This window comes from Chrysoperla carnea, chromosome 5, assembly GCF_905475395.1.
Source record: "Chrysoperla carnea chromosome 5, inChrCarn1.1, whole genome shotgun sequence".
In the NCBI taxonomy this organism is placed as follows: Eukaryota; Metazoa; Arthropoda; class Insecta; order Neuroptera; family Chrysopidae; genus Chrysoperla; species Chrysoperla carnea.
Window position 1 is genome coordinate 49,457,935 of NC_058341.1, and position 26,129 is coordinate 49,484,063.

Consider the following 26,129-nt stretch of genomic DNA (forward strand, 5'->3'; position numbering starts at 1 on the left):
AAGAATCTCACTGGAATCTTGAATGCTTTAAATCACTTGTAAATACAATTTTCTCCTAACCGGGCAGAAAGCGTCAACTTTCGTCAAGCTGTACTAATCGAAGTCGCTGCTTTCGATCTTTCCGCCTCCGTTTAGCAGAAAAATCGTCTACATACCACAGGAGCAAGTAGAGCTGAGATATTATTTACTTTTGCTCCTTAGAAAATATCCTATTAAATACTTCTTAATAAAATTGATTAGTTTTTGTGTTTATATGCTTAAAATCGCACACTTCTTTGACCATCACTGTTCGTCGTTTGGCATTTTGCTACACGAGGTAAAATGCAGCCAAAATTTCTTAATTTCACCATTCCTACAATTGATAAGTATAGATTCTTATTTTATGATTTTTTTAAGAAAATAATTTAATATCTGCTACTGATTTTGCCTTTTTTACAAATCAGGATATCCGTTCCAAGTTTTTACTGCCGTACTGACGGATATTCTGTATTATGGGAAAAAATGTTTTTTTTTTTTTTTATTTGTTTTGAGATAAAGATTTATTATAATGAATGAAAAGCATTATTTTCCATAATTAATAAAAATGAGAACATTTATTTTAAGACTTAATTATTAGGTTGGAGTTATTAAAAACTATGTGTGTACTGCTTTTAACTGAGTCTTGTCCTAAATAAATTGTAGAAAATAGTACATTTAGATTTAATATAAATTCATCTCTGAGTGGAAAAATCTTTAATTAATTAGTACAGAATGTTTTTTCGTAAATTGTCAGTTTAAAGACAATAAGAAAAAAGTATTTACAAAATTAAAAAAAAATGATAGCATCAATTTTAAATTTTTTTAATTTAAAATATCTTGAGTAAAGAAAGTATTGTAATCGAAAAAATTTGTTCGAAAAAAGAAATTTTAAGCATTTCTGCATCTATTTTTTGCAGTGTGGCGTGTCGTACGAATGTCGTATATCTGAAGAAAAAAAAACTAAGCCATATAGTATTGCAATTTTATATTTAGGACTTTTGTAGCAAATGATTGAGTGATTGTTGAAAAATTTCAGATTTCAGAAATATCCAATCTGACTACCCTCCCCCTAAGGACATTCCAGGAAATTACGAGACCGACGAGCTTGCTAGAAATGGCACAATACTGCCGGACACAAGCATCAATAATTATCCGGGAGTTCCATTTGCGAACTGCAAGTTGCTCCTCAAAGAGGATATCTTAAAAAGGGCCTATTTTAGATGGAGGGAGGAACGTACTTGTGGTATTACAAGACACATATGGCAGGCGTTCCGAAGATCTTATATCACTTCCAAGGGCCTCTGTTCGCGAAGTTTTTGCGGTTATTACAGGACACTGGCTAGGCGACAGGTATGCTGAACGCTTGGGCCTGGCAGTACTACTGCAAGAGCTGTCACAGTGGTAAGGAGGAGGAGACAATGTCTCATCTTCTCTGTCACTACCCAGCTCTTTTCATGAGGAGATGGACTTTCTTGAGCCAGCCTCTCTTTGACGACCTGTCCAACTTAAAGCCCGTCGACGTCAAAGCTATCCTGCTCTACTTAAACAGCTCCAAATAGTTCACGGAGTAGTGGACGGGGATGGGCCAACCCTTTTTTCGCTATCACAACGGGCCCTATGGTCTAAGTGTGTCCCACCCCAGAACAACTACTCAAACCTTACCTAACCTAACTCTCCCCCTGGTCGCTTGATTTTTGCTAATTATTAGAAACGAATATTTTATACATTTGAGATTTGACCACACCTTTTTACAAATCTGTGATCTGAGAGTATAGCTCAGTCATAGATATTTCCTCTAAAAATTATTTTACTTTCAACATTTTTTGAAACTGTCTGTAAAATGATTATATTCCCGTATCGTTATTAATGATAAATAACAATAAAATTAATGGATTTTTTGTACTCACTCACACAATAAAATTTTTTACCCATTTTATTGCATTTGTTTTTTGCTAGACACTTTTTTTCTTTTCGAACTTATCTACAATAATGAATCAATAAAAAATTGTTTTTAATTTCCATTAAATATTAATTGAAGTAATTTTTTTTGTATAAAATTTTCTTCTTTTTTTTTCGTGTTTGTGTTGAAGTTTTAAATGTCATTTTGATTAATATCTAAATTCAATTTTATAACTTAGGACTTTTGTATTTCAATTTAAACTTAATTGCTTGTAAAAACATTATAATAAATACACTCACGAGTACAGAAATTGGATCACTCAACGTGAAAAAATATTTTGGGCTTACAAAAATTTAGGATAAATAAGTTTCAAGCAGTGATACCCATTTAACACATCAATATATTATTTGTGTAAGTACCTATACACTTTCGTTTACACCTTTTAAAATTTCTTTTTTTCGAGAAAACGTGTCTCACTTTATTAGGATATAAAAAAAATTTACATAAAGAAAACCGACTTCAAAAGAAAAACTTTTCCAAAAGAAAATAATATGAATTAAAAAGTAAAAATATTAAGATACTATAATGTAGTTAAGATTATTGTAATTTTTGGAGTCGGTGTCAGACATGGAAACAACTCTGACACAACAGTTTGCTACATTAGCTTGGCTGACATCGACTCCAAAAATAACAATAATTTTAACCACATAATATTATTGTTATTTTTTACTTTTAAGTGCATATTACGTTGCTTTTTTTGAATTTGGTTTTCTTTTTGTAAAAAGTTTTTTTTTTGTTGTGATTTTTAGTGAATCTGAAGTACACTAACTAATTTGTCACTAAAAAAGAATCATCGAAATCGGTTGGCATGAGATTGAGTTATTCGTCCTCTTGCCGTGCATACTTAATGTAAATTTAAGACTTTTATGGTTTTCTCATGGATTCCGTTGTCAGAACTGGACCAAAATGAAATGGGACCACACGGGAAGCACCACTTTTCAAATCGATAAATAACCATCAAAATCGGTTCGCCCCAATCGAAAGTTCTGAGGTAACACACATTAAGAAAAATAGTAGTTGATATGATATTATATTAACGATTCTTGTATCCAATATAATCCAATTTTTTGGTCTGTGAGTGTATTTAAAGATAATTGTGCGTAAGATTATTGAAATGAATATAATTTTTTTTCAGGCAAAAATTGTTAATGATGTCGAGTTTTTATTGTGTCGACTTATTCTCAATTATTTTAAAATAATGGTTTGTAAAATATTCTATTAAAATATATTTATCTTATTTTCTTACAAAAAAAATTTATAAGATACGCACAATTAACACAAATTTTCATTAATTTTCACATAAATCACAATTTATGAATATAATAATTTGATATTCATAAACTATAAATTTAAATTTATGCAAAAGCTGATCTTTAATCGTATACCACACACTTCTCAGAAAATATGTAAATTTACGCTTTTTCTACTTTGTTAAAATGATATTTCTTCGGAGAAAATTAGATTTCTTACATTTAAAAAAGTATCTACTTGATAAATTGCTTTTCTCATTTTTCTTAATCCAACAAAATAGCATAAAATTTTATATTTTTAATTCATTTACTTTGTTTTAAAGAAAGCTTCGGCCAAAATGAGAGAGATGAATTATTTTTAAATTTATCAAACTGGAAAAACACGATATGTCAACAAATTATGGAAAAACTATTTTTTATCACTATCAATATGTACGCCACTGGGTTTTGAACAGGAAAAATTCACTATTAAAAAAATGTTAAAACAATGTATGTTTTCTTGTTGCTAATCAAATAAAAATATTTTTATTTTTAGGTTAAATTCCTGAAAAAAATAAGTTGACAAACAAAAATTTCCAAAACATTTTTCAAAAAAAAACAATATTAAAATAATATGTTTGTTATTTACAACTTATGATCAAAAATTTCTCTATTAAATATTAAGAAATAAGCAAAATAACGAAAATACGTCAGCTAAAACCATTAAACGTGACCAAACAAATACGACGGAGGTCCGCAAAGTGCGGTCGCTATTATTCAAGATTAAGCGTCACCACGGTGTCGACTATCACAGTGGCCATCAAAGAGTGGTGGCGGGATGTGGCGCTGTGCACTAAGGGGGGCAGCGCCTCCGTAGGCCCGCTGCCCCCTGGGGTCGTTACTCGGCCCTGTAATAAGAAGTCACGCCGCCCCATGGGACACGCGTTCAGTATGTGCAGGTTCCATCGGTGTCGAACCAAAAAGAGTAAGCATACCTTTTTTATTATTTTTATTTATTTATTAATGCTACAGCCCATTTGACTATTACACGCATGCCGTATTCCGGATGATGGATGTCGCATTCACGCACAATAAAGCCTTTTTTAAAGTAATTAACAAATTATGAAAGTTTCGTGTCGTCTTTATTGCGCAAAAATCTGATATTCGTCATTCAACAACACGACATAATCAACTGGAATTGTAGAACAGGCGTTATTAAAATTTTCTGCATGTTGGTTTTCCAAACTTTTTTTTGCATGCTTTTATTTCAGATTAGTTTGTTAGTGTATTAGTGTATTAGACTTAATTTATAGATAGATGAATTACATAAATTCTAAGTTTAGGTTTTACAAGGTAGGAAGTAAATATTTTCCTTGTGCCCCCTCCTGTCTTCTATCGTCTGATCTTAACTCAACTTGCGAAGAGGTTATAGTTTTTGACGCTTGCCAGATGATCATATTGTCATTAATTTCAGATTAAAATTAATAATTTCAATAGATGTATAGAATGAATAAATAGATATTCAAAATATGTACCTGACATCTGAACATATATCGGGAGACATTTTTGTTATTTGATTTTCAATGATTCTCTTTGTACTACACGGTAAGAAATGCATGGCGTTTACTATAATGCTAATATGGTATATAGATAGAGACTATAATATCTATGTTAGCATAGGTAATATTACCTACAATATTGACTAGAGCTACCCACCAGAAGTATTGTGGGTATCGCCAACCAGTGTAAGTCTGACGCCCATACTGCATTGACTCGTCTGCCATAGCTATTACTAATGTAACTATTCCCTCAATACAATACACAGAATGCCGTTCACGCCGATACTAACATAGTGATATCCACAAAAAATTGCTTACCGTGTATTCTGAAATAATTTACCAAAAAAATTCTCGCGAAGTGCGAGAACCAATTAAATATTTTAAAACCAATTTGCATTTCTGAATCGAAATAGTATATGTATATATCCGGCTCGAAGGACAAGCAACTACTTATATTAATGTATGTTTCCAGTAATGGCGATATTTTTTGTGTAGGAAAAATCACTTCATTTTTAAGAATTTAGATAAACTCGAGTTAAATGTCACTATTTTTCAAAATTTTAAACTCAAAATATGTTAGACTTTTTAATAACAAATATTTAAAATCACTTATTTTTGCTCATTTTTTTTTAAATCCATCTGTCATATTTTAAGATGACAGATGTTTTAAATTGACTATTGTTTGCATTTAGGTGAAACAATTTTCGTACTACCAACTGCATTTACAGATAGAGGTACCCCGGCTACAAAACAATATATGAAAGATAAACATTACATTTTATATTTGATCTTATTCGTCAAATATGATATAAATTCTCTTTTTGTTTGATACCATGAAGTGCCTTCAGTATGTATGCATGACCGACCATTGATAACAGATGAATCATAAAATTGTACAAATCGCCAAAGAGCATATTTCAGTAGATATTGTAAAAAAGTAACATTATGGATGGAGTCTTGTAAACCATCATTTAATTCATTTTAACTAAACCAAACATAATTTCAATTGTTTAGATATTTGTATTTTCAATGTAATTGAAGGATAGAAAAACTTGAGTAAAATCAAAGTCAATATTGTTTTATCATTTTCATTGTTTTAAAATATCTTTTGATTATCAGTTTTTTACTTTGATAATCAATCGTAAATGATTTTATGACCTTGCCAAAACAGAGCTAAGAAAGCGTGCAATTTTTTAGATATTTAAACGATTTCGTATGCAAAGTACTGAAATTAGCTTAAAAAAGTATGAACGAATCAACAACTTTACATTTTCTTTCAAATAAATATATTCCATTTAAAAACGAAAACAAGAAAGCCATTTCAATTACACTGGAAAAAAAATTCAACCGATATGAGGTTGTCTGAAACTCATCGCGCGATCATATATGGCGAATGGTATCACGAATGTGATATAACTACTATACGGGGTTGAGTGATGAAGTTGACACAAACGCATGAGCTGTTTGTATGAACGTAATATACATATTAGTCTAAAAACTTTCAAATATTGTTTTCGAAATGCAGCATAGTTTTACACAATCTTTGATTGGTTCTACCTCTTATAAATATTATAACAAAATACTGATGTGATTGTCACAACCACATAAACAGGTAAAAAAAATAAAAGGTTAATACCCGCTTATAGGTCTATTTAAAAAAGTTAAATTTATTAGAGTCGAATTTGAACCAGCGACATATTGATTACTATTGATCATAGTGTCCTAAGTCTACAGCTTAACCACCTGTGTAACCGATACTTGTTACATAATTACCAACAAATATTGTATATGTTATAAAAATGATCAATAAGTTTATTTCAAACTTTCTGTAAGTAACAACAATATTCATGTAGTTGGCTCAATCACATATGGACTAGACGTGATAGATATGCGATCATAATAACCAAATCCTCTAAAGCAAACGCAATTCCATCAATAAAATGCATGACTTTAAACTAAAATCAATCTCTTTCATAAAAGTAATGGTTTTGTATATTTAACTTCAGTGATTTTGTATCAATGAATTTATATTTTAAATTCAATCCCATTCTATTGTAAATATAAATATTTAGCTGTACTTGTTCCAATCGTTAGAAAATTATTTGATAAAATTTGAAGTTTTTTTACTTTATTTCAATATGAAACGGCCCACTTCGGGATTAGTTTGTCATTATTTTTTTTTCAGTGTACCTACTTTTTAATACATACGTTTAATTAAATTAAGTGAAGGCTTAAAATTTTATTACACCCAACATTCATGCATGCAATTATTATTACACAAATAAGAAAACCTTATACTTGTTCGTTGCTGTAGGAAATAAAAAAAACAATTTAAAAATAAGGTTAAAAAAAGGTTCTTGATTTTATTCTAAATTAATTGATTGTTCATTATTGGTACAAATAATGCTTCGTTTAAGCAAATGAGTTTTGAGTACTTGAATTAATTGAAAATTACATTAAGTGTATAACTTGAACTATTGTATAAACCTTTTTTTTCTTATTATTTTTATTTTCAATTTCAATCGAATTTTCTTTTAATGAATTCATGGTGATTTATTTTAAACGTCCGTTTACTTTTATAAGAAAAATTTTATTTGAAAAGTTTCACATCATGGAAAATTTATGTCATAAATATTCTTATGTGTAGGAATTGAAAGTATCCGGGATATGAGTAAAAAATATTTAATTTCATAATTATAGGTGTGTTAATTCTAATTAATTTTATCTTACATAAATTGTTTACAAATTTTTTGAATACCAAAAATATGGGGGCGAATATTAACTTTCATCACTTACAAAAAAAAAATTGAAGTTATTTTTAAATAAATACTAATCGTTTAAAATTGTTTTCAGAATTTATTTTTTGATTTATTTATTATAAAAGTAATTTTAGATAAAATACTTGAAACAGTTTTTTATATAAAGAAATCATTTTGGATTATTTAACATAAATTCTTAAACATTTTTTCTGATTTTATTTTATATCAAATTGAATTCTTTATTTTTTTTAAAAGTGTTTGAGTGTAAGTTTAACGTAATAGTAGATAGTTGGGATTATCAAAAAGTACTTCAGTTTTTCATAAATCCAACCAGTAAACCGTCTACCAAAAAGCATTGGCAAGTTCTAAAGAAAACAATGAAAAGAGAAATGCAAATTATGGACATTAAAATTATTACTTATATATTATGCATTCCATGTAAAGAGTAATATTTACTGGTCCTTCGAGTCGAGCCCGATAAAATATAATTATTGCGTTTAAACAAAATAATTTTTTGTGTATTTTTATTTGAATTCGTGTTATGGTATTTAGTTTAGGTTAGGTAAGAGTGGCTGTCCTAGGGTGGGACACACTTAGACCATAGGGTCCGTTGTGATACCAAAAAGGGGTTGGGCCATCTCCGGCCACTACTCCATGAACCATTTGGAGCTGTTCAAGAACAGTAGGTGTTTTTTGACGTCAGCGGACTTCAGGTCGGAGAGATCGTCAAAAAAAAAGACTGACTCAAGTAAATCCACCTCCTCATGGCAAGAGCTGGGCAGTGACAGAGGATGAGACATCGTTTCTTCCTCCTCCTCACTGTGACAAATTCTGCAATAATCATGATACACCGTTAGGCCTTGGCGTTCTATGGTACTTAAGTCTAACTAACCTCTTCAGACGGTTCTTATACGGTGATACAATTTTGGTCAATTGAGCCAGATAAATGAATAGTCGCAATTGTGAATTAAGTCGTGGATTTGCATTACTAGCGTGACTAACAACCAATCGAATACTAAGAATTTTTGATGATGGAATCTTACAAAAATTTCGCTCGTATCTAGTAAATTCGATTTATAAACTTGTGTTCTTAGTGCCACATTTAGTGATAAAATCGAAGGTTATGCCAAGGAATTTAAGGAGGGGGAGTAACAGCTTTTGAAATATTAAATGAAGGCAAATTGGAATTTTTAATAAGCGAAGTTGTAGACAACAAATTAATCTACAAGTTGTCAGCTGAATAGTTTTTTTTTCCAGTGCCTTAGATTGCGCAGCTCCTACGTGACTTTTTTTTGAAATACAATGCGTTCACTGTATGTTATCAAGATATCCTCATGTGAATATTTTACCTCAGATATACCCATACAAACAAGATCAATCATTGTGATAAATTTTTAACTGTACCTTTTTCTGCAAACAAAAATTTCGTACAAACAGCAAAAAGATTTTTGTGCTATGCAAAAAATAAGAATAAAAGATATTCCTTTGTGTAAATTCAACGTAGAATAAAGAATACCATTCAAGAATTTGTGATTAATGGTTAAATTTGACATTTGTACAGTGAGTCCCATGATAATTATATCCAATTTAAAGAAATAGTTTCGATTGAAATAAAATTCAATAAATTGTCCTGGGATATTTTTAGATAGTAATAGAAATTGAGTAAATAGATAGAATAAATAAAATATAAAGTCAAACAGAATTTATTTCAAATATTTATAGCTTTCAACAGATACGTCATTGTTTTTTCTACTCATCAGAATTATTTTCTTATTCAACCCGAATTTATTATCGCCAAGTATTTATTGATATTACATATACGTCTGTGTTTTTTTCCTCCTCTCAAATTCAATCCACTCCTTAAGGAACATGACTCGTCAGTAATTGATAATAATCACTATGATTTTTAGTATGTTTATTATAGTTAACGAAACATATTATTATATAAAATGAAAATTTCGGAGTACCTTACCGATAAATTAAGAGAGTAATTTTTTAATTAAAAATACCTTAAATAACATCATTTCTTATGAGCATGGCCATGTTATTTAGTGTATTATTGATAATTACTCTCTTAGTTGATCGGTAAGGTACCCAAATTTTTGTTGTATACATGTTTCGTTAACTATAACATACTTAAAAAACGTATCGTTTTCTACTTATTTATTTTTTCTATTACTGACGAAGAGGGATGGTCCTTAATCATACGACTATGCTTGAGGAAAATTTTGAGAAGTTTTGTCGATTGTTTTTATATCTTGCACGCCTTTGTTTCCGTATGAGATGTTAAGTATTCCTTGAAAAAAAAAATACCGAAGGATTTCTCGGTTTAAAGTAATTGCGTTGTCCGAATATATTGATAATTTTCGGGTAAACTATATACCTATTTTAACTCCATTTATCTTGTGGCATTCTGTAGAGAAAGAAAATAGCAACATATTGAAAATTCTAAAAATTTGATTATGCTGTAATATGCAAAGTAATAATTTTTATTTCGAACAGTCAATTTCGAAATTCTTGGGAATGAATTATGAATATTCATACATATGTGAAAATTGAAATTGATTCTTGATAATATTCAATTCATTCATTATGTGTTGCTAGGACGTTTAGGAAAATAAATCTCTATATATTATAAATGCGAAAGTAAGCATGTTTGTTTGTTTGTTTGTTACGCTTTCACGCTAAAACTAGCGAATAGTTTTTAATAAAACTTTTCAGCAATATAGCTCATACTTCTGAATAACACATGAGCTATAATTTATAAAGATATATTATTTAAATAAAATTTTTTTAAATTAATTTAATTTGACATTACGTACCATAAATTACAGAATTCTGTAAAAGTAGTCATTTGATATTAGCTTAAATTATAGATTTCTGTAAAAATAGTCAATATAAAATATTTCACGGCCATCCTTTCTGATATACTCAATGAATAATTACAACTATCATACACTTAAAAAAATAGAAAACCATACATATATTTTACAGGCGAGAGAAATATTTATCAATATTTACTTTTAAACCCAGCGAAGCGGGTGGGTATCACTCTAGTATTATATGTTTTTGATATATTATATTCTAAGAATTATGTCTGTGATGTTTGACGATAATAGAGATTCTAAATTTAATGAGAGGATCGAATGATCTTCGTTCATCTTTAATAATTATTACTTTGATCAATCCCCTTTTTAGCAAACTTGTGTCGTTTTAAGTATTCTCAGAATAATACTTTATATATAGCGGAAATACCTTATAAATTTTATCTTTTCATCAAAATATTTTTAATTGGAGTATAAAAGTAGGCTCTATTATTTTAGTGGCTTCACAATTTCCTGTAATGTTTCCAGTGATAATTTATTCAGTTTCAGTTCATCTAGCGATTCAATTGTCTCGTCTCACGTCTATTAACCTTCGGCTACATATTTGATAATTTCCTCCAAACTAAACCCAGTAAAATTCATTCAGCATGAATAATTTTCGCATGGAGAATTTTTTCAGAATCCCATTTAAAAAATGCTCCTGAACGTGTCAGTTGCTAGTTTTTTTTATACAAATAAATAATATTGACCGAATCACTTCGATAAAAAGTTTATCATATAATTTTGTTCAAGGTTAACAAAAAATGATCCTAGACATTTTCTCTAAACCGTCCAGTTTTCGAATAAACCATTCGTAAAATTTGAAAAATTTACATTCCTAAAAAATTGTATGTCAAAATCAGATTTTTAATATATATAAATTTTATTTGCAGTATAAAGCTTTCTTAAGAACACCCCGCAAAGTTTTTTGGCCTAATTGCATTTCAAGTGCTTGATTGTTAATTGTTAAGAAAGTGCCCGAAAAACCACCCAAAAATAAAAATTTTCTGTTCTCTATATACATGCTAGAAAGACGGAATTTTCATCAACTTTTATATCGAGCACGTCTGAGCTAACTCACTAACTCAAATATTCTTTTATATTGTACAATTTTTAGAATTATAAGAGTATTACAAAAATTCATTAAAATTCAATCAGTTGATTTTAAGATAAATCCATTCAAGCGAGTTTAACAACTAATATTACTAAGGCAGTTTGTTCAAAACTGTTGATTGTTGCATATTTTTTGCCTACATTGTTTCTTCTAAGATGAGTAACACTGGTTGTTATAAAATTTCATAAAATAGGTTAATTAATAAATTACAGATAACACACTATAAAGGCTGCTTTCAAATAATATAATAGCTTCAAATTTCAAATAAAATTAATTTAATTAGTACTTAAAAATTTAATAGCACATAAAATTCAAAACAATTAATTATGTTTAGAATTTACGATTATGTCTTATGAAGTGTTTTAATATACAGTTAAGAATTTAAATCAGAAAATTTTAAATTATTATCAAATGACTGTATAATTGCGTTTAATTACATTTCTAATGAGTCAAATAAATGAGCTTAGGGTCAGATGTAGTATTTGACACTCATGTAAGAACAGCTGGAAATTTACGAGACTGTCTTCCAAATCGCTTGTATCAAATCAAGTTCTATCACTATTAAAATACTTATAAGCAGCATTTTCACTTTCAGAAGGTGAATTTATTGTTGCGGCTGTAAAAGCTTGAGACGCTCAGTTAAAAATATGAAAAATGCATCAGAACGCCTCATCTACTTCACTCGCCTAATTATTTTTCGATTCATTCTTGATATTAAGCGCCTCAAGCTTTTACAAATAGTCGAGTATAAGTGACTCATAGATAAAATTATTTTCTACTTTTTAGTACAATAAAACCTTATCCCTTAAAAAGTATTTGTTATTAAAATTTTTAATTTAATATTAAAAAAATGTATATATATCAATTATGGTGGAAGCGATGTGAAAATCAGGACGCCAAAACCTTTCCATCCATTTTCATCCAAATTAAATGTGCATGCAAAATTTCAGCTCAATCGGAAACCGGGAAGTTGATCCAATTTGACTTGCAAGATTTGTTTACAGACAGACAACGGGAGAGGTGAAACTAAATAAAAGCTTGTAAAAATACAAAATAGTTGTCAAAAAGAATGGTGTACCTTTATTTATAATTGTGATTCTTAAGGTGTCGGCCAATAGGCATCCCCAATGACAGATTAAAAATAGGGCTCACTAAGTCTGGTTTAGGGCATGAAAGCAGGCAGGGCATCGATTATTAGACTCCTAATAGAAAATAAGTTTGTGTAAAATAGTAGAATGTTTGTCAATTTAGACGATATAATAAAAATTCAAGTAAACAGTATTTCAGCCACTAAAACCTTAAAAATTGTAACTATTTTACTTACTAAATAAAACAGCAATGTAAAATAAAACTAGGGTACCATTTTCTTTTAAAAACCTAAGGCAGCAATAAATTAAATTCCACGGCGAACATCCCTTTCTTTCGAGTTTCGGATACATTTTTTAATTTAATATTATTATTATTTGAATGTCAATTAATAAATATTAAACATTATTAAGCGAAATAAATAGTAAATTACACAACCAGGACGCAAACGTAAGGAATGTCTCTTTTTTTCTTGCTCCCGTGATGTGCATACTATTTTTCTGCTCGACGGAGGCGGAAAGCGGCAACTTTATTTATTGTTAACCGTGAAGAAGAGACTATGATCTCGAAACAATTACCACAAGTAAATAGGTTTTATAAAAAATTCAAAAATAGTTTCTTATTTGAAATTTTAAGTTACCTCCGCAAATATAACTGCTTGAAAGCTCTTGCCATGCAAATTTTCGTAGAATAAGTTGTAAGGCTCGACCTTTACAACTGCCTGTTAAATTTCCAGTCTTTCTGAAATGTTTGTCAAATGTTACGATTGGCCCTTGACCTGAAAGTACATAAATATAATTAATAGCTCATCATACGCACCCACCCAAACAAGAAACCATAATTAATCTTTTCTTAATCCTTGGTTATATAATTAGTTTAAAGATAATAGGATTGTAATTATAAATTTAATGTAAAATTTTTTTTTTTTAAATTTCTCACTTTAAACGTACAAACGATATAAATTTTTTAACATTCATTATCGTTCGAACTTTTCATAAAAAGTGTGTTTTGTGGTTGGTAATTAGGTTTTTAATTCTGTTAATAAAAAAAAATGTTAATTTCGAATATTTTATGTAAATTTGAAAATTGATTATCTTTTACCAAATATTTATTTTCGCATTAAAAAAAAAACGTTTAACAGTTAATTAAAATATAATAATTTTTTAAAACATAATTAAACAAGTGAAAACAAACAATTAACAAAGATAAAAAATGAGAACTCTAGGATGTTTCGAAATAAATTTCGATTTTCGTCCCAATTTTAGATCAATTTTTTGTATTATATAAATACGTATTTTGACTACCAAGTAGTCATAATCAGAATGAATAAGCTAATCGTAATTACTCTTATTGTGTATGTTACTCGTTGCTAATTTGGTGGCGGACTGCACATTGATATTTTAATGTACCTTCAATCTAGACTGTTCTAAGTATCTGTCAACTTGTAATGTCAGTGATGTCAGCCAATTAGCTTCATTCAGGTGATTAGTTCTTGGCCATAGCGCATGATATACCAATATAGATACCATCCGAAGGTCTCTTTTAAAAAAATTAACTGGTGATTACTAACTTCGAAACTTCTAATAACAAAAGTAATGTTCATTTATAAATCGTGACGTAATAATAAAACTAATAGATATAATTAAAAACCAGTGTGTATAAGGTCTGATTGCTTTGTACACAATTAATTTTACACGTGTTATAATTTGTACAGAATAAAAAACACAAAAAAAATGTATTTATTGATGAATTATGGTATATGTGGGTGGTCTTCTTCTCTTTGAACATCGTATGCTGCTGGTGCAATCGAACGTAGTACCTACTCTTTATTAGTAATTGTTATAATAAACAACAATATCGACTCTGATACTGCTGTGTGTTCACGCTTTTAATAATGCGATTTTATACAATGTGTCTCAGAATTCCATATCCACTCTTTAGTGTCATGCTTCTTTTAAGTTAAGTCAGATACAGAAAGGGCTAGATTCATTAATGAGGTACTGACTAAGTCGACAAAAATTTGGAAGGGAACAAATTTTGAAAAAGCTTGATATTTTTCGAGACTTTGGTTACAGAAACGGAACTTTCTTACGTGTTGACGAAACAAGGTGAAGGCCAAATTTTTTGGTTGGGACGCCTGAAACATACTGGATAAGTTGACAACTGAATTTGAAGAAACATGTGAAAAATGTCAAGGTATCAACGAATACTACGACTTCATTAATTATTTTCATAAGTTGAAATCTGATGAAATTCGGGAGAAATTAAAATTACTGAAAGAAAAAATGCGTAGCGCAGGAGCTGCTTTAACTAAGCGAACTACCTCCATTTTTTCAATCTCTGAGGGAATTAGCTCATGCGCTACGTATTATTTCTTTCAGAAATTTTGATTTCTCACGAATTTCACCAGATTCCAACTTATGTGTTTTCAAATGTTATATAATATTTATAATTACCATCGTTGTGACGAAATGTAGCTCATAAATTAATTGCATTTTCTTATTTGAAAAGAATAAAAAACTGTCTGCGCCCTCAGATGAAAGAAAATCGTTTTAACAGCTCAGAAATTATGTGTATTGAATCTGAGTCATTCCATTCTTTAGACTTCGACTGTCACAAGGCGGGTGGAGGGAGGCGCCGGCAAATTCTCATCTTCTCAGAGGCGGTAAGAAGAATAAATCTGACCCTAGGTACAGAAAAATATTTCAAACAAAATTTGTTCGTATCAAGGAGAGCAAGCATTTCATCTCGAGGCAACATTATTTATTTTAAACATTTTTCGAATCTAATTTTAAAGAAATTGAATGTAAAAACTACTAAAACTGTTAAATTTTATATCCAAATTTTAAATTTTGGCTTCAATTTCAGAAAAAAATACTCGTTGACATTTAAAAAGGCACCGCAAAAATCCTTTCTTGATCAAATGTCGAAACTTTTCATATTTCAAAAAATTGTTCCAAACAAAAAATAATACTTTTTTATTGAAGATTTTTGAATTTAAAGCAATTTTCTGTGTCTTACCATTACCAAAAATGAGTTGTTGATCTTTATCTGAACTAAAAGATCAAAATCTAAGGCGCCCATAAGATACCTTGAAACAATTTGCTTTAACTGACTTAAAAAAAGATCTCATTAAATTATGTGTGTGTATGTAGATAAAGCCTTTTGCACATCTTGTATATTGTAGGTTCATGTTGTGTGTTGAAAATTGATTTTCAATAAATAATAATGTTCGTAATTAAGTAGAAACTTCAATAAAAAAATCTACATCATTTTTTTTTTTTTAAATCAATGGATGAAAACACTTTAATGAAAACTTTTATGAGGAAGAGTCGGAGTGGCAGATTGCAATGAAGTGATAGTTTTTGAGAAATTGTACTAAAAAAAATGTTTCATGGAAAATTCTGGTTTTTTTCGATATTGATTTATAAATGAGATTTATAAAAAAAGTTATAAACCCACCCTTTTGCCCGCATTCATACTATACGAAAGTTGACACCAGTAGAGCTTGTTAGAAAGAGCATAACAAGCCTTCAGTCTTTCAAGGCTAAAAAATAGTATACAATAAAATTAGTGCGGTAAATTGTCCGTTTCATATCATGTAGACTTAGAAATACGAATAATGTGAGTAATTTTAATACGAGTGTGTAATTGACAATTCGCGCGCGTATTGCACGCTATTGTTCTTTATGAACCGGTGGTTTAAAATGAAACTACTAAAACATGCTTTAACTAGATTTCAGGGGTGGAAGGGGGCCTGGTAACTCCTTTTTTCGGGGTTTACAAATAAGAAAAAAACTGTGTATCAAATAAAAAAAGCAAGTTATAAAAATTCTAGCTGAAGTAATTGTGCACATATTTGTTTTTTTGCCTTTCTAGCTTCAAAATTGGCCGAGGTATGCCAATTTTAAAATTGTTTATTTTTGGCTCATTCAATCAAAATAAAAATGTTTGTAAAAACAACTTTTGTTTGAAATATTCTTTCGTAAAGATTAAAAGTTTATTTTTTTCATGGTTAGAACAAGGCATTAACACTATTTTGGAGAAGAAGTATGTGTGTGTGTGTGTACGTCCGTAGACATTTTTTTCGTCGACGATATCGTGTGAACAAAAAATGATATGGACTTGTATCGTTGAGGTATTGTCGGTCTATGCGTATAAAAAGCAATATGATCCTGAAAGAATTTAAAAGTTTCATAACTTTCGTTTCGAGTCGGGCGATCTTTATCTTAAATTGTATCCTGATGGATATCGCGCGAACAAAAAAAAAGTATCAATTTCGTTGAAGTGATGATCGAAGCGCATTAACGGCATTATGATCCGAAAAGAATTTCATAACATTCGATCGAGTCGTTTCGAGTCGATCGAGTTTTTATTTTTTAAATTTTTTATAACTTTTCATTATGCTCGGTTAAAAAGTTACTCGTATGGATTTCAAGAGACTCTATCCACGACTTCTCGTTACTGTTTTTTTGACCTTTTTTCATTTAAATAAGTCAGCGAATTCAGCTATAATTTTTTTTATTTGATACATAGTTCTTTGTAATTTGTAAAAAAAACTGTTTATTTAACCCCTAAAAAAGGGGTTGGGGTTTTTTACAATCAAATAAACAACTTTGACAAAGACGCAATCATGTTTTCCATGCCTTTTTATTTAATTTTGTTATATGATATCTAGATTTCAAGTGTGAATAAAATTTTTGAATTACTTATGAGTTAAATTGAAACCCAAATGCATTATAACTATTCGAATGGAATGTTTTAACAGTCCATGATGACTACCATTGACAATCGTTGTGTTTTGTGTGTATTCAAATCAAAAATGGATTTAATTACCAGTTGTTAGGTTCTTTCTGACTGGTGTCAGGTGCACTTGAATAACGTAATCATTTATTTATGAAGTAGGAAGGTATATAATAGAAATGAATTCTTTATAAACATTTTAATCACGGTATGATTTATAAAAAAAAAAAAAACCACCCACAATGATATGGTGTGTGATGTGATTAGGTAAATACTGTTATGGACATGCATTAAAAAAAAAACTCCCATTAAGATTTATCAACGTTGGTGATATTTTTATTTTTTTATTGAATATTTATAGTTTTATTTTTAAATAAGGCTTTATTGATATTTAAATAATGTTGTAAACATTATAGTGCACAAAATCCTTAAGAGAATACCTCAGATTTTAAAATAATTATCTCGTCCAGTTTTTAAACGGGATATTTAGGAGAAAAAAAATTAGTTTTTAAGAAAATATACTTTGCAAATAAATCGGAGTGTAGGAAGTTGTTTGAAAAATCGGAAAGGTACGAAAAACAAGTTTTTTGTAAAGAAAAAAGAACGATAAGTGTTGTAGGGCACCTGGTAGGAACTATGTTCCTTTTGTACCTTGGCACATTATAAATGTCGCACTTTCTTTTATTTATTTACAAGATATTTTTATGAAAATTTAAACTGTTAATTTTAGAAATCAAATCCTTGTTCGATTCTTTAAAGAATTTAATTTTATAGCTACTTTTGTTTTAACTGTATGAATTAATTCTAGTATTAGTTTAAAGAAGACATACTCCTGATTAAGAAGTCAACCCAATATATGCGTACATTACGTTTGGTTTGATCAAGATATTTATTGTGACATAACATAAAAATTTCATTGTACTTACTGTATATTATCTCTGTTTGCTTTAACTTCTGATTACTTTCACAACTCAATTTTTTAAAATGACAAAAAATAAAATAAGAAAAAAATACAAATTGACTTTTATAAAAATATTTTTGCACTTTCTCCAAATTCATAGATTCCTGGATTAAAAAAGGTTTAGTTTCCTAGGTAACTTACATGTTGATTTTTAGTGTCGTTTTATGACTAGCTAAAGTCAAACTAGCGAACTAGAAAGACACGCTGGCAAAATAACGAAAAACATGAGGCTAGCTCAAGTCAAACTAGCATGACTCGCTGGAAATTCGTTCTGATCTCAAATTTTAGCTTTTTATGGTATTATTTTGTGAAAAATTTTCGTTGCAAAATAATATAAGGTTTTCGAACAATTCTAGAAAAGCAAAAATAGGTGTTTCGGAAAAGCCGTGCGTGATCGCTAACGAAGCAATCCGACAACAATTAGAGTTTTGTGAATATTTTTCTATTACTTTCACTGAGTGTAATAACAAGCTCTGTACTTAATTATAGTTAGGTAGAGTGTTCTTATTCTTAATTATTGTTAAGGATTTTTTGAGAATTGCAACAATTTGAAGGAGAACTTAAGTTGCGTAGAGCTTTACGTTTTCTGTCAAATGTTAAAATTTAGAAGAATTCTTGTACTTTTATGCAATGGTAGTCAATTATGCCCTTTCTCTTGTTTCCATCACTTCTAGCAAGTAACCGTAGGCGTACAAATCTAGAACAAATATAGTAATTTTCAATATGATTTAAAGCCAGATTAAATAAATACCTAATAGGATGAAATTATTAATTTAATAATAAAAATAATTTCCAATATTATTCATTATTATTTTAATTTTATTAATTGTACACTTTAAATAAATATATTATGGGTAGAATTTAATTAGTTAAATTATCAATAATACACATGGTACACAAATACCACGTATTCTCACCCACCAAACAAAGCCACACATATATATGCACACACGTGCGAACCACATTTTGTGTATGTCCTCATCCGCTCATCCTCATTTCTGATTCACATTGAATTTATAAAATGCTTTTAAATATACAAACACAGATCATTCATATTATATTAAGTGTCCCAAATAAGTCGATTTTTTATGTCTGTAACACTTCGAAATTCAAAAATAATATGAATCAAGTGAAACTGAACAATTGGATGAGTTAGTTATGGAAATACATTGCTTCTAATGTGTTGAATGCCAGTGCTTGCATTATTTTTAATAAATAAGATAAACTTTAAAGAACCAGCACAAGTATGGCGCCCTTTCGGCCACCATTTGTTTTGGAAGACCTAGTTGAAGTTTCCTGCTAATTTTCAACTGCCTATCATTTATGGTTTTGGAGACAGCAGATACCAAAGTTTTGTTTTAATTTGCGTCCTCACGGGCAAACCGTGATGTTTACAAAAAAAATGTTTCATACCAATGTTATTTATTTTTTATAGGAACATTTCGTATGTTTAAAATTTAGTTCTATCTCTAACGGTTTACAAGATGGATCTTACGGACCCAGGACCCAATTGACTGATGCTGCAAATTTATGAGTTCAAACTCACTTTTTACGTTTTGAACACGGTATAAAAATTTCAGCTTGATATCTCTTTTCATTTTCGAGTTATCGTGTCCACGGACGTACAAAAAAGACTGGTAACCGGAAATGGACTGATTATGTGATTTTTTACCAAATTTTTGACGAAGCATCAATATTTTTAAGTATTACAAATCTGGGACTAGACTTAGAATACCTTGATATATATTTCATATATACTGGTAATAAAAATAATTCGATATCTCAAACCTTCCTAATCCTTACAATCGGTATTTGAGCAGACTGATTTTCAATAATACCTTTAACTAGTTGTAACCGATCTTGACCCGACCCGACCCCACAGAAAAAAACCGATTATCGATCAGATTTTCAAAGAGATTACACAAATCCTTGCGATAACTTCTATTTCTATTGTGAAGCAGTAGATGATCGTGATCTTCGACAATTTCTTCCTCCAAACTGCCTCGCAAACCAGTAACTTCAAAACGAGTAGATAACTTGTAATTGGATACTATGATTTTTAAGATTATCTGCTAATTTCCCGGAATTCATAGGCATAGAAATCCTCAGATCTCTAACTATTGTAAGGAATATGTTTAAGTCACTCTATCTCGTTCAAATAAATATCATTCACTACCAAATGGTACATAATTATAAGTGAGTAGTCTGTATTTTAGTTTGAGTGAGACGGAGTGAACAAACAATACAAATTGTCCAACGCCCGCCATGATTTAACATCGTGTATGTTTATGTGCAATAGAGTAGACTAGCTCGACTCGGACGGATTTCCGTAAACGACAAGCAGTAAACAAAGACCGTGAGTATATTTTTCATCAAACCTAGACATAATTAGCTTGAAAATGAGGGGTGAATCATAGAATTTTATAAAGACATAAGAGCGCTAAGTTTAAGACAAGAAAAAACTTGCTAGAGTAATAGATATTATGAAATGTATAGAGGTAGGTTCATGTTTAGTTACCTCTACACACACTTAATACGAATTAAATATTATCACTGTAAATAATATAATATGTACAATAAATCGCTAATTTAAATATATAATTAAATTAATTAATTAATTTTGAAATCGATGACCAATATAAAAGGTACCTATATGTTTATAATATAAATACACATAGGTATATGTAATTTAATTACTTTTATATATCGATAAATATTGAGTTTAATTTTGGTGAATAAATAAATATTTGAATAATAATTCAATTTGAATTATTTAGAGATGAATATTTTATATGTAACAAATAAAATGCTTCTAAAATTTTATTTAATATTTTGAGCTATTCAAGAGAAAACTTACTTAAATTAAAAAATTTCTTTTTCAAAATACAAAATACAGTATTTTTAAATAAATAAATTATAGTATCAAACTTAAAAAGTTATTCAATGAAGTATTTGATTCTTGGCTGAATAAAATGACAACTCTTGAATTAAATACATGTATGTTTTTATATGAAATATATCAAGGTATACTAATTTATACCCAAGTTTGTAACCTTTAAAAGTATTGATGCTGTGAACAAAATTTTGATATAGGTGCTCATAAAATTACCGAAATAGTCTACTTCCGTTTGTCTGTCTGTCCGTCTGTCATCACGATAACTCAAAAACGAAAAGAGATATCAAGCTGAAATTGCTATAAAGCGTGCTGAGGACATAAAAAGTGAAGTCGAGTTCGTAAATGAGCAATATAGGCCAATTGGATCCGTAAGACCTATCTTGTGAACCGTTAGAAGAGATAGAACAAAAGTTTAAATGTAAAAAATGTTCCTAAAAGTTTACATGTAAAAACTAACAACTTTATACAACAGCCTGAATATAAGTCTGTGATTAGCGATATTGTTCAACTCGCTTTTGAAGAATAATTGATTTTTTACTTAATTAAGCTTAATTTTTTTTTTTTTTTTTTTTGTTAACAAAATAATTGATATCATAATTAATCGCCATTAACTAACTATTTATTTATGTATTTCTACAAAGAAATCGATATATAAAATCGATATATTTCTACAAAGAAATCGATATATAAAATAGTGTTTACTATTCCTTATCAATAAAATAAAGTCAGGAAACATTACTCTACAGAAAACAAGTGAAAACAAACAATTGACTGAGTTAATTGTTGAAACACCATGCATAGACAGTGTTGATTACTCTATCACATTACACATACATACATAACTGATATTCCCATATAATACATACTGTACAATTAACGCCTAATTTTCGCACTCACGGGTAAACAGTGATGTTTACGAAAAAATGTTTTAGAAAAAAGTTGGTTATTTTTTTATAAGGAAGGTTGGTTATCTTTTTGTTATATCCCTAACGGTTTACAAGATGAGTCCTGCGGACCTAAGACCAAATGGACCTATGTTTCTCATTTACGAACTTGACTTCACTTTTTACGTCCTGATTACAATGTAAAAGTTTCAGCTTGATATCTTTTTTCGTTTTTGAGTTGTCGAGTTGACAAACGGACGGACGGACGGATGGACAGACAACCGGAAATGGACTAATTAGTTGACACCTGTACCAAAATTTTGTTCATAGTGTCAATATTTTTGAGCGGTACAAACTTGGGACTAAACTTAGTATACCTTGCATATTATATATACGTATGGTATAAAAATGGCCATCACAAAACTAATTAAACCAATACATACCTACATGTAATTAAACCAGAAACAAATAAAATCAACAAATTGTAGCTTTAGAGAAGAACTTAATGGCTAATAAAATCTTTACATTATGTGCTTTTGGTTAAATAATTCTTTTACCTCCATTATATTTCATGTTTCAGTTTTATATCCTAAAAAGATATTAAATACTTTTAAAAATATAAGTTCTTCTCAAATCTAATTTTTTAATACAGGACGATTTTTAAAAAAGCTTCCAACTTTATATTTCGAAAATGGAATGGAAAATCATAAACGTGAAAACAAGTTATAGGTCGATTTTAAGTCTTAGTGAAAATAGAGTACGGAAGTCAACTTTATTTAGCAGATAGGAAAGTTGTAAACATTTATCGGATAAAGATATTAGCAAAATGAAATCGACTACACGTGAACTAAAAGCGGACTCAAATACTTTGCCCAAAAATGCTTCAAAGCTTAAAACAGGACAAAAATTCTAGCGAAAATGCTAAATTAAAAAAAATAAATTTTTCTTTTTCGAACTCATAATATTTTATGATTTTTTAATTATTTTAACTAATTGTTATTTTCTTTTATTTCCAGGTGAGTTCCTAAGATTTTCGATTACATTTACACAAATCAGTTTAGGGTAGGTAATGAAAAATTTAATTTTTACTATGCTCTCGATGGAATATCTATCGGAGTTTTTTCTATTTACTGGGATATTATCTTTAGGTTTATTTAAGTATTAAGAAAAACAAAATATCAAAATTACTAAAAAATGCACTTATATAGATCTAACATGAAAATGACATCAATTCAGATATTAATATGTGCTTTGTGTAATATTATTTCATTCTTTCTTAGAAAATATATGTATCAAAAACTTCATTAAACTATATTTTTAAACGCTATACCTACAGGTTAAATCATTTATATATATAGTCAATGGCTCGTTTTGTAGTTAACCAATAAACAAATACCTTCAATAAAAGTTGAGTTTGATGGAGGAAATCATCTTCTGACATCAGATTCGACCTAGTTCTCCGGGAAACAAGCGGTTCTAAGAAACCTAGTTTTAAGAAATAGAATAACACTTAAATTTAAATTAGAACCTCAAAAAAAACTAAAATTTTTGTAAAAAAACTTTTTTCGAATATCGTTAGCTTTTCTAGGAAATTTAAGTCCAGGTAAATTTTGAAGATTATTTCAAGATCTCAAATGAACTTGAAAGTCAAATAAACATAACTTGACAATTTTTGGGTAAAACATTTTTCTGTAGCTAGGGTGTTTTTTATACCATGTATATATGAAATATACATAGTATTATAAGTTTGGTCCCAAGTTTGTAACGCCTAAAAATATTGATGCTACAAAAACAAAATTGGTATAGGTGTTCATAAAATCACCTAATTAATCCATTTCCGGTTGTCCGTCCGTCCGTCCGGCCGTCCGCCTGTGGTCACGATTACTCAAAAACGAAAAGAGATATCAAGGTGAAATTTTTACAGCGTGCTTAGGACGTAAAAAGTGAGGTCAAGTTCGTAAATGAGCAACATGGGTCAATTGGATCATGGGTCCGTAGTACCCATCTTGTAAACCGTTAGAGATAGAACAAAAGTTTAAATGTAAAAAATGTTGCTTATAAAAAAATATAAAACTTTTGTTTGAAACATTTTTTTGTAAACATCACTGTTTACCCACGAGGGCGTTAATTAGGTGCAAATTTTATAGTATGTATTAATATAGGAATATCAAAGTGAATATCTTTTGTTATTTACGTGACGTCAAAAAACAAACGATTGCGCATCAACACTTGCGCATTATATGAGAATATCAGTTAAATATGTCAGATATGTATGTATGTGAAATGTTATCATGAGAAATGAGTTATGTATGTGAAATGAGTTTTCAACACTGCCTATACATGGTATTTCAACAATTAACTCAGTCAATTGTTTGTTTTCTCTTGTTTCGATTAAATACAACAACGACATAATTTTAAATCGCATTTTCTCCGAAAGCTAACGATTTTCGAAAAAAAGTTTTAAATAGAAAATGTTTGTCTTTTTATGAAGTACAGCTTTCTTATTTAAAGGATTATTTTCTCTTACTTTTTAGGATCTAAATTAACTATTAAAGCAACCCGGAGAACTAGACCAAAACTGATGTCAGAACTCTGCAACTTTTGTGTCAGTTACTTTTTATTAGTTTATCACCCTGTATACTTTTTATTAAATTGTGTAATATTTTTATTTTGCGGCAAATTTTTAATTGCACAACAAGCTTACTTTAATAACCAACAAAGAATTCGTTCAGAAATTCGTCGAGTGGCTCGCAGTTGAGTATCCATCCATTGCAATTTTTCGGGTGTCAAGTAGTCCGTTTCTCATTGGATAGAATGATCATTTTTATACATAATAATAAGAAAAATTACGCCTTAAGGCTCTTCTGTTTTTTCACTTTGAGTTCGTCTCGCGGCGTGGCAACATTATCCTCAACAGGTTTTCAACAATCTTGAGCTTGGTCAATTTTTAGCCCTCGGCCATCTATATGTTTCCGTAGAAAAATTAGTTTGACGTTACTTGAACAAAAGCAACATTTCACATCGAATACATAAATATACAGTAGTAAAAGTACATAACAGTAGTAAAAGCCCTGAGTAATAAATGTATCTATCTACAATGCAAACTTGATAAGTTTTTAATTATAAATTTTCCGTTTGATTTCTTCGTTATAAATATTTTCTATTGATTTTAATTTATAGATATATATTATTTTACTTTGTAGAATAGAACTTTCTTTGTGTAATTGGCAGGTGCCTTTATATCCATGTACAGAATACAAATACAACAAAGTTGATGAAACAAACAATATAAATTTATTTACATATAATTTGTGTTCAAATCAAAGTAATAAATTTTGCAATAAAACAATTCTTTGTATCATTAAAATATCAATCAAACTTCCTCCTTATTGATTTGTTTCATCAAATTGTAATTTGCTTGTTCGTCAAAAAAACAAATAATATTATACAGGTTGGGTCTTTTTAATCTATAATGACTTATAGCTCGTTTTGTAGTTAATCAATCAATAAATAACGTATTCAAAAATTGTAGAGTTTGATGGGAGGCATCATGTTCTGATATCAGATTGGACCTTGTTCTTTAATTGTCATAGATTCTAAACGTCAGAATAACAGATAGAATAACACTTAAATTAGAATGTTGATCTGCTTCGGAGGAAATGCGGCTTAAAAATACTCTTAAAGTTTATCGATAATTGTATTTCATGGAAACAGGCAAATGTCTATTGCCCTAAATTTTGGCTACGCTTTCTAACGATTAAATGCAATAATGACATATTTTTAAGTCTTAGCTTCCGAAAGCTTTGTTTTTTATAAGGATTTTCTTTAATTTAAAGTGTTCTTCTGTTTCTTATCGTTTAGGATCTAAATTCGCTATTTAAGAAACCCGAAGAACTAGGCCCCCATGAAACTCTGCAACTTCTGTATAAGTTGTTTTTTGATTTGTTAACAGCAAAAGGAGCTATTATCCATTAAAGATTAAAATGACCCACCCTGTATATTTCGTGATTTATTTTTTAAGTTGTATTAAAATAATTTTTTTTTATTGAAAAATAT

The 26,129-nt window shown here is 29.3% G+C and overlaps 1 protein-coding gene across 2 annotated transcripts in view; it reads left to right on the forward strand.

The window, feature by feature from the left end:
* The window catches only part of LOC123301809 (dual 3',5'-cyclic-AMP and -GMP phosphodiesterase 11-like), a 413,277-nt gene that overhangs the window by 248,424 nt on the left and 138,724 nt on the right, over positions 1–26,129 (forward strand). Inside the window, exon 1 of one of the 2 annotated variants that reach the window (XM_044884714.1) lies at positions 3,866–4,192. The exons of the other annotated variant lie outside the window; for it this stretch is intronic. Coding sequence (XP_044740649.1) covers positions 4,141–4,192 — 52 coding nt within the window. The 5' untranslated portion in view covers positions 3,866–4,140. Of the gene's footprint in view, positions 1–3,865; positions 4,193–26,129 lie in introns of those variants that run through there. 2 annotated transcript variants of the gene reach the window in all.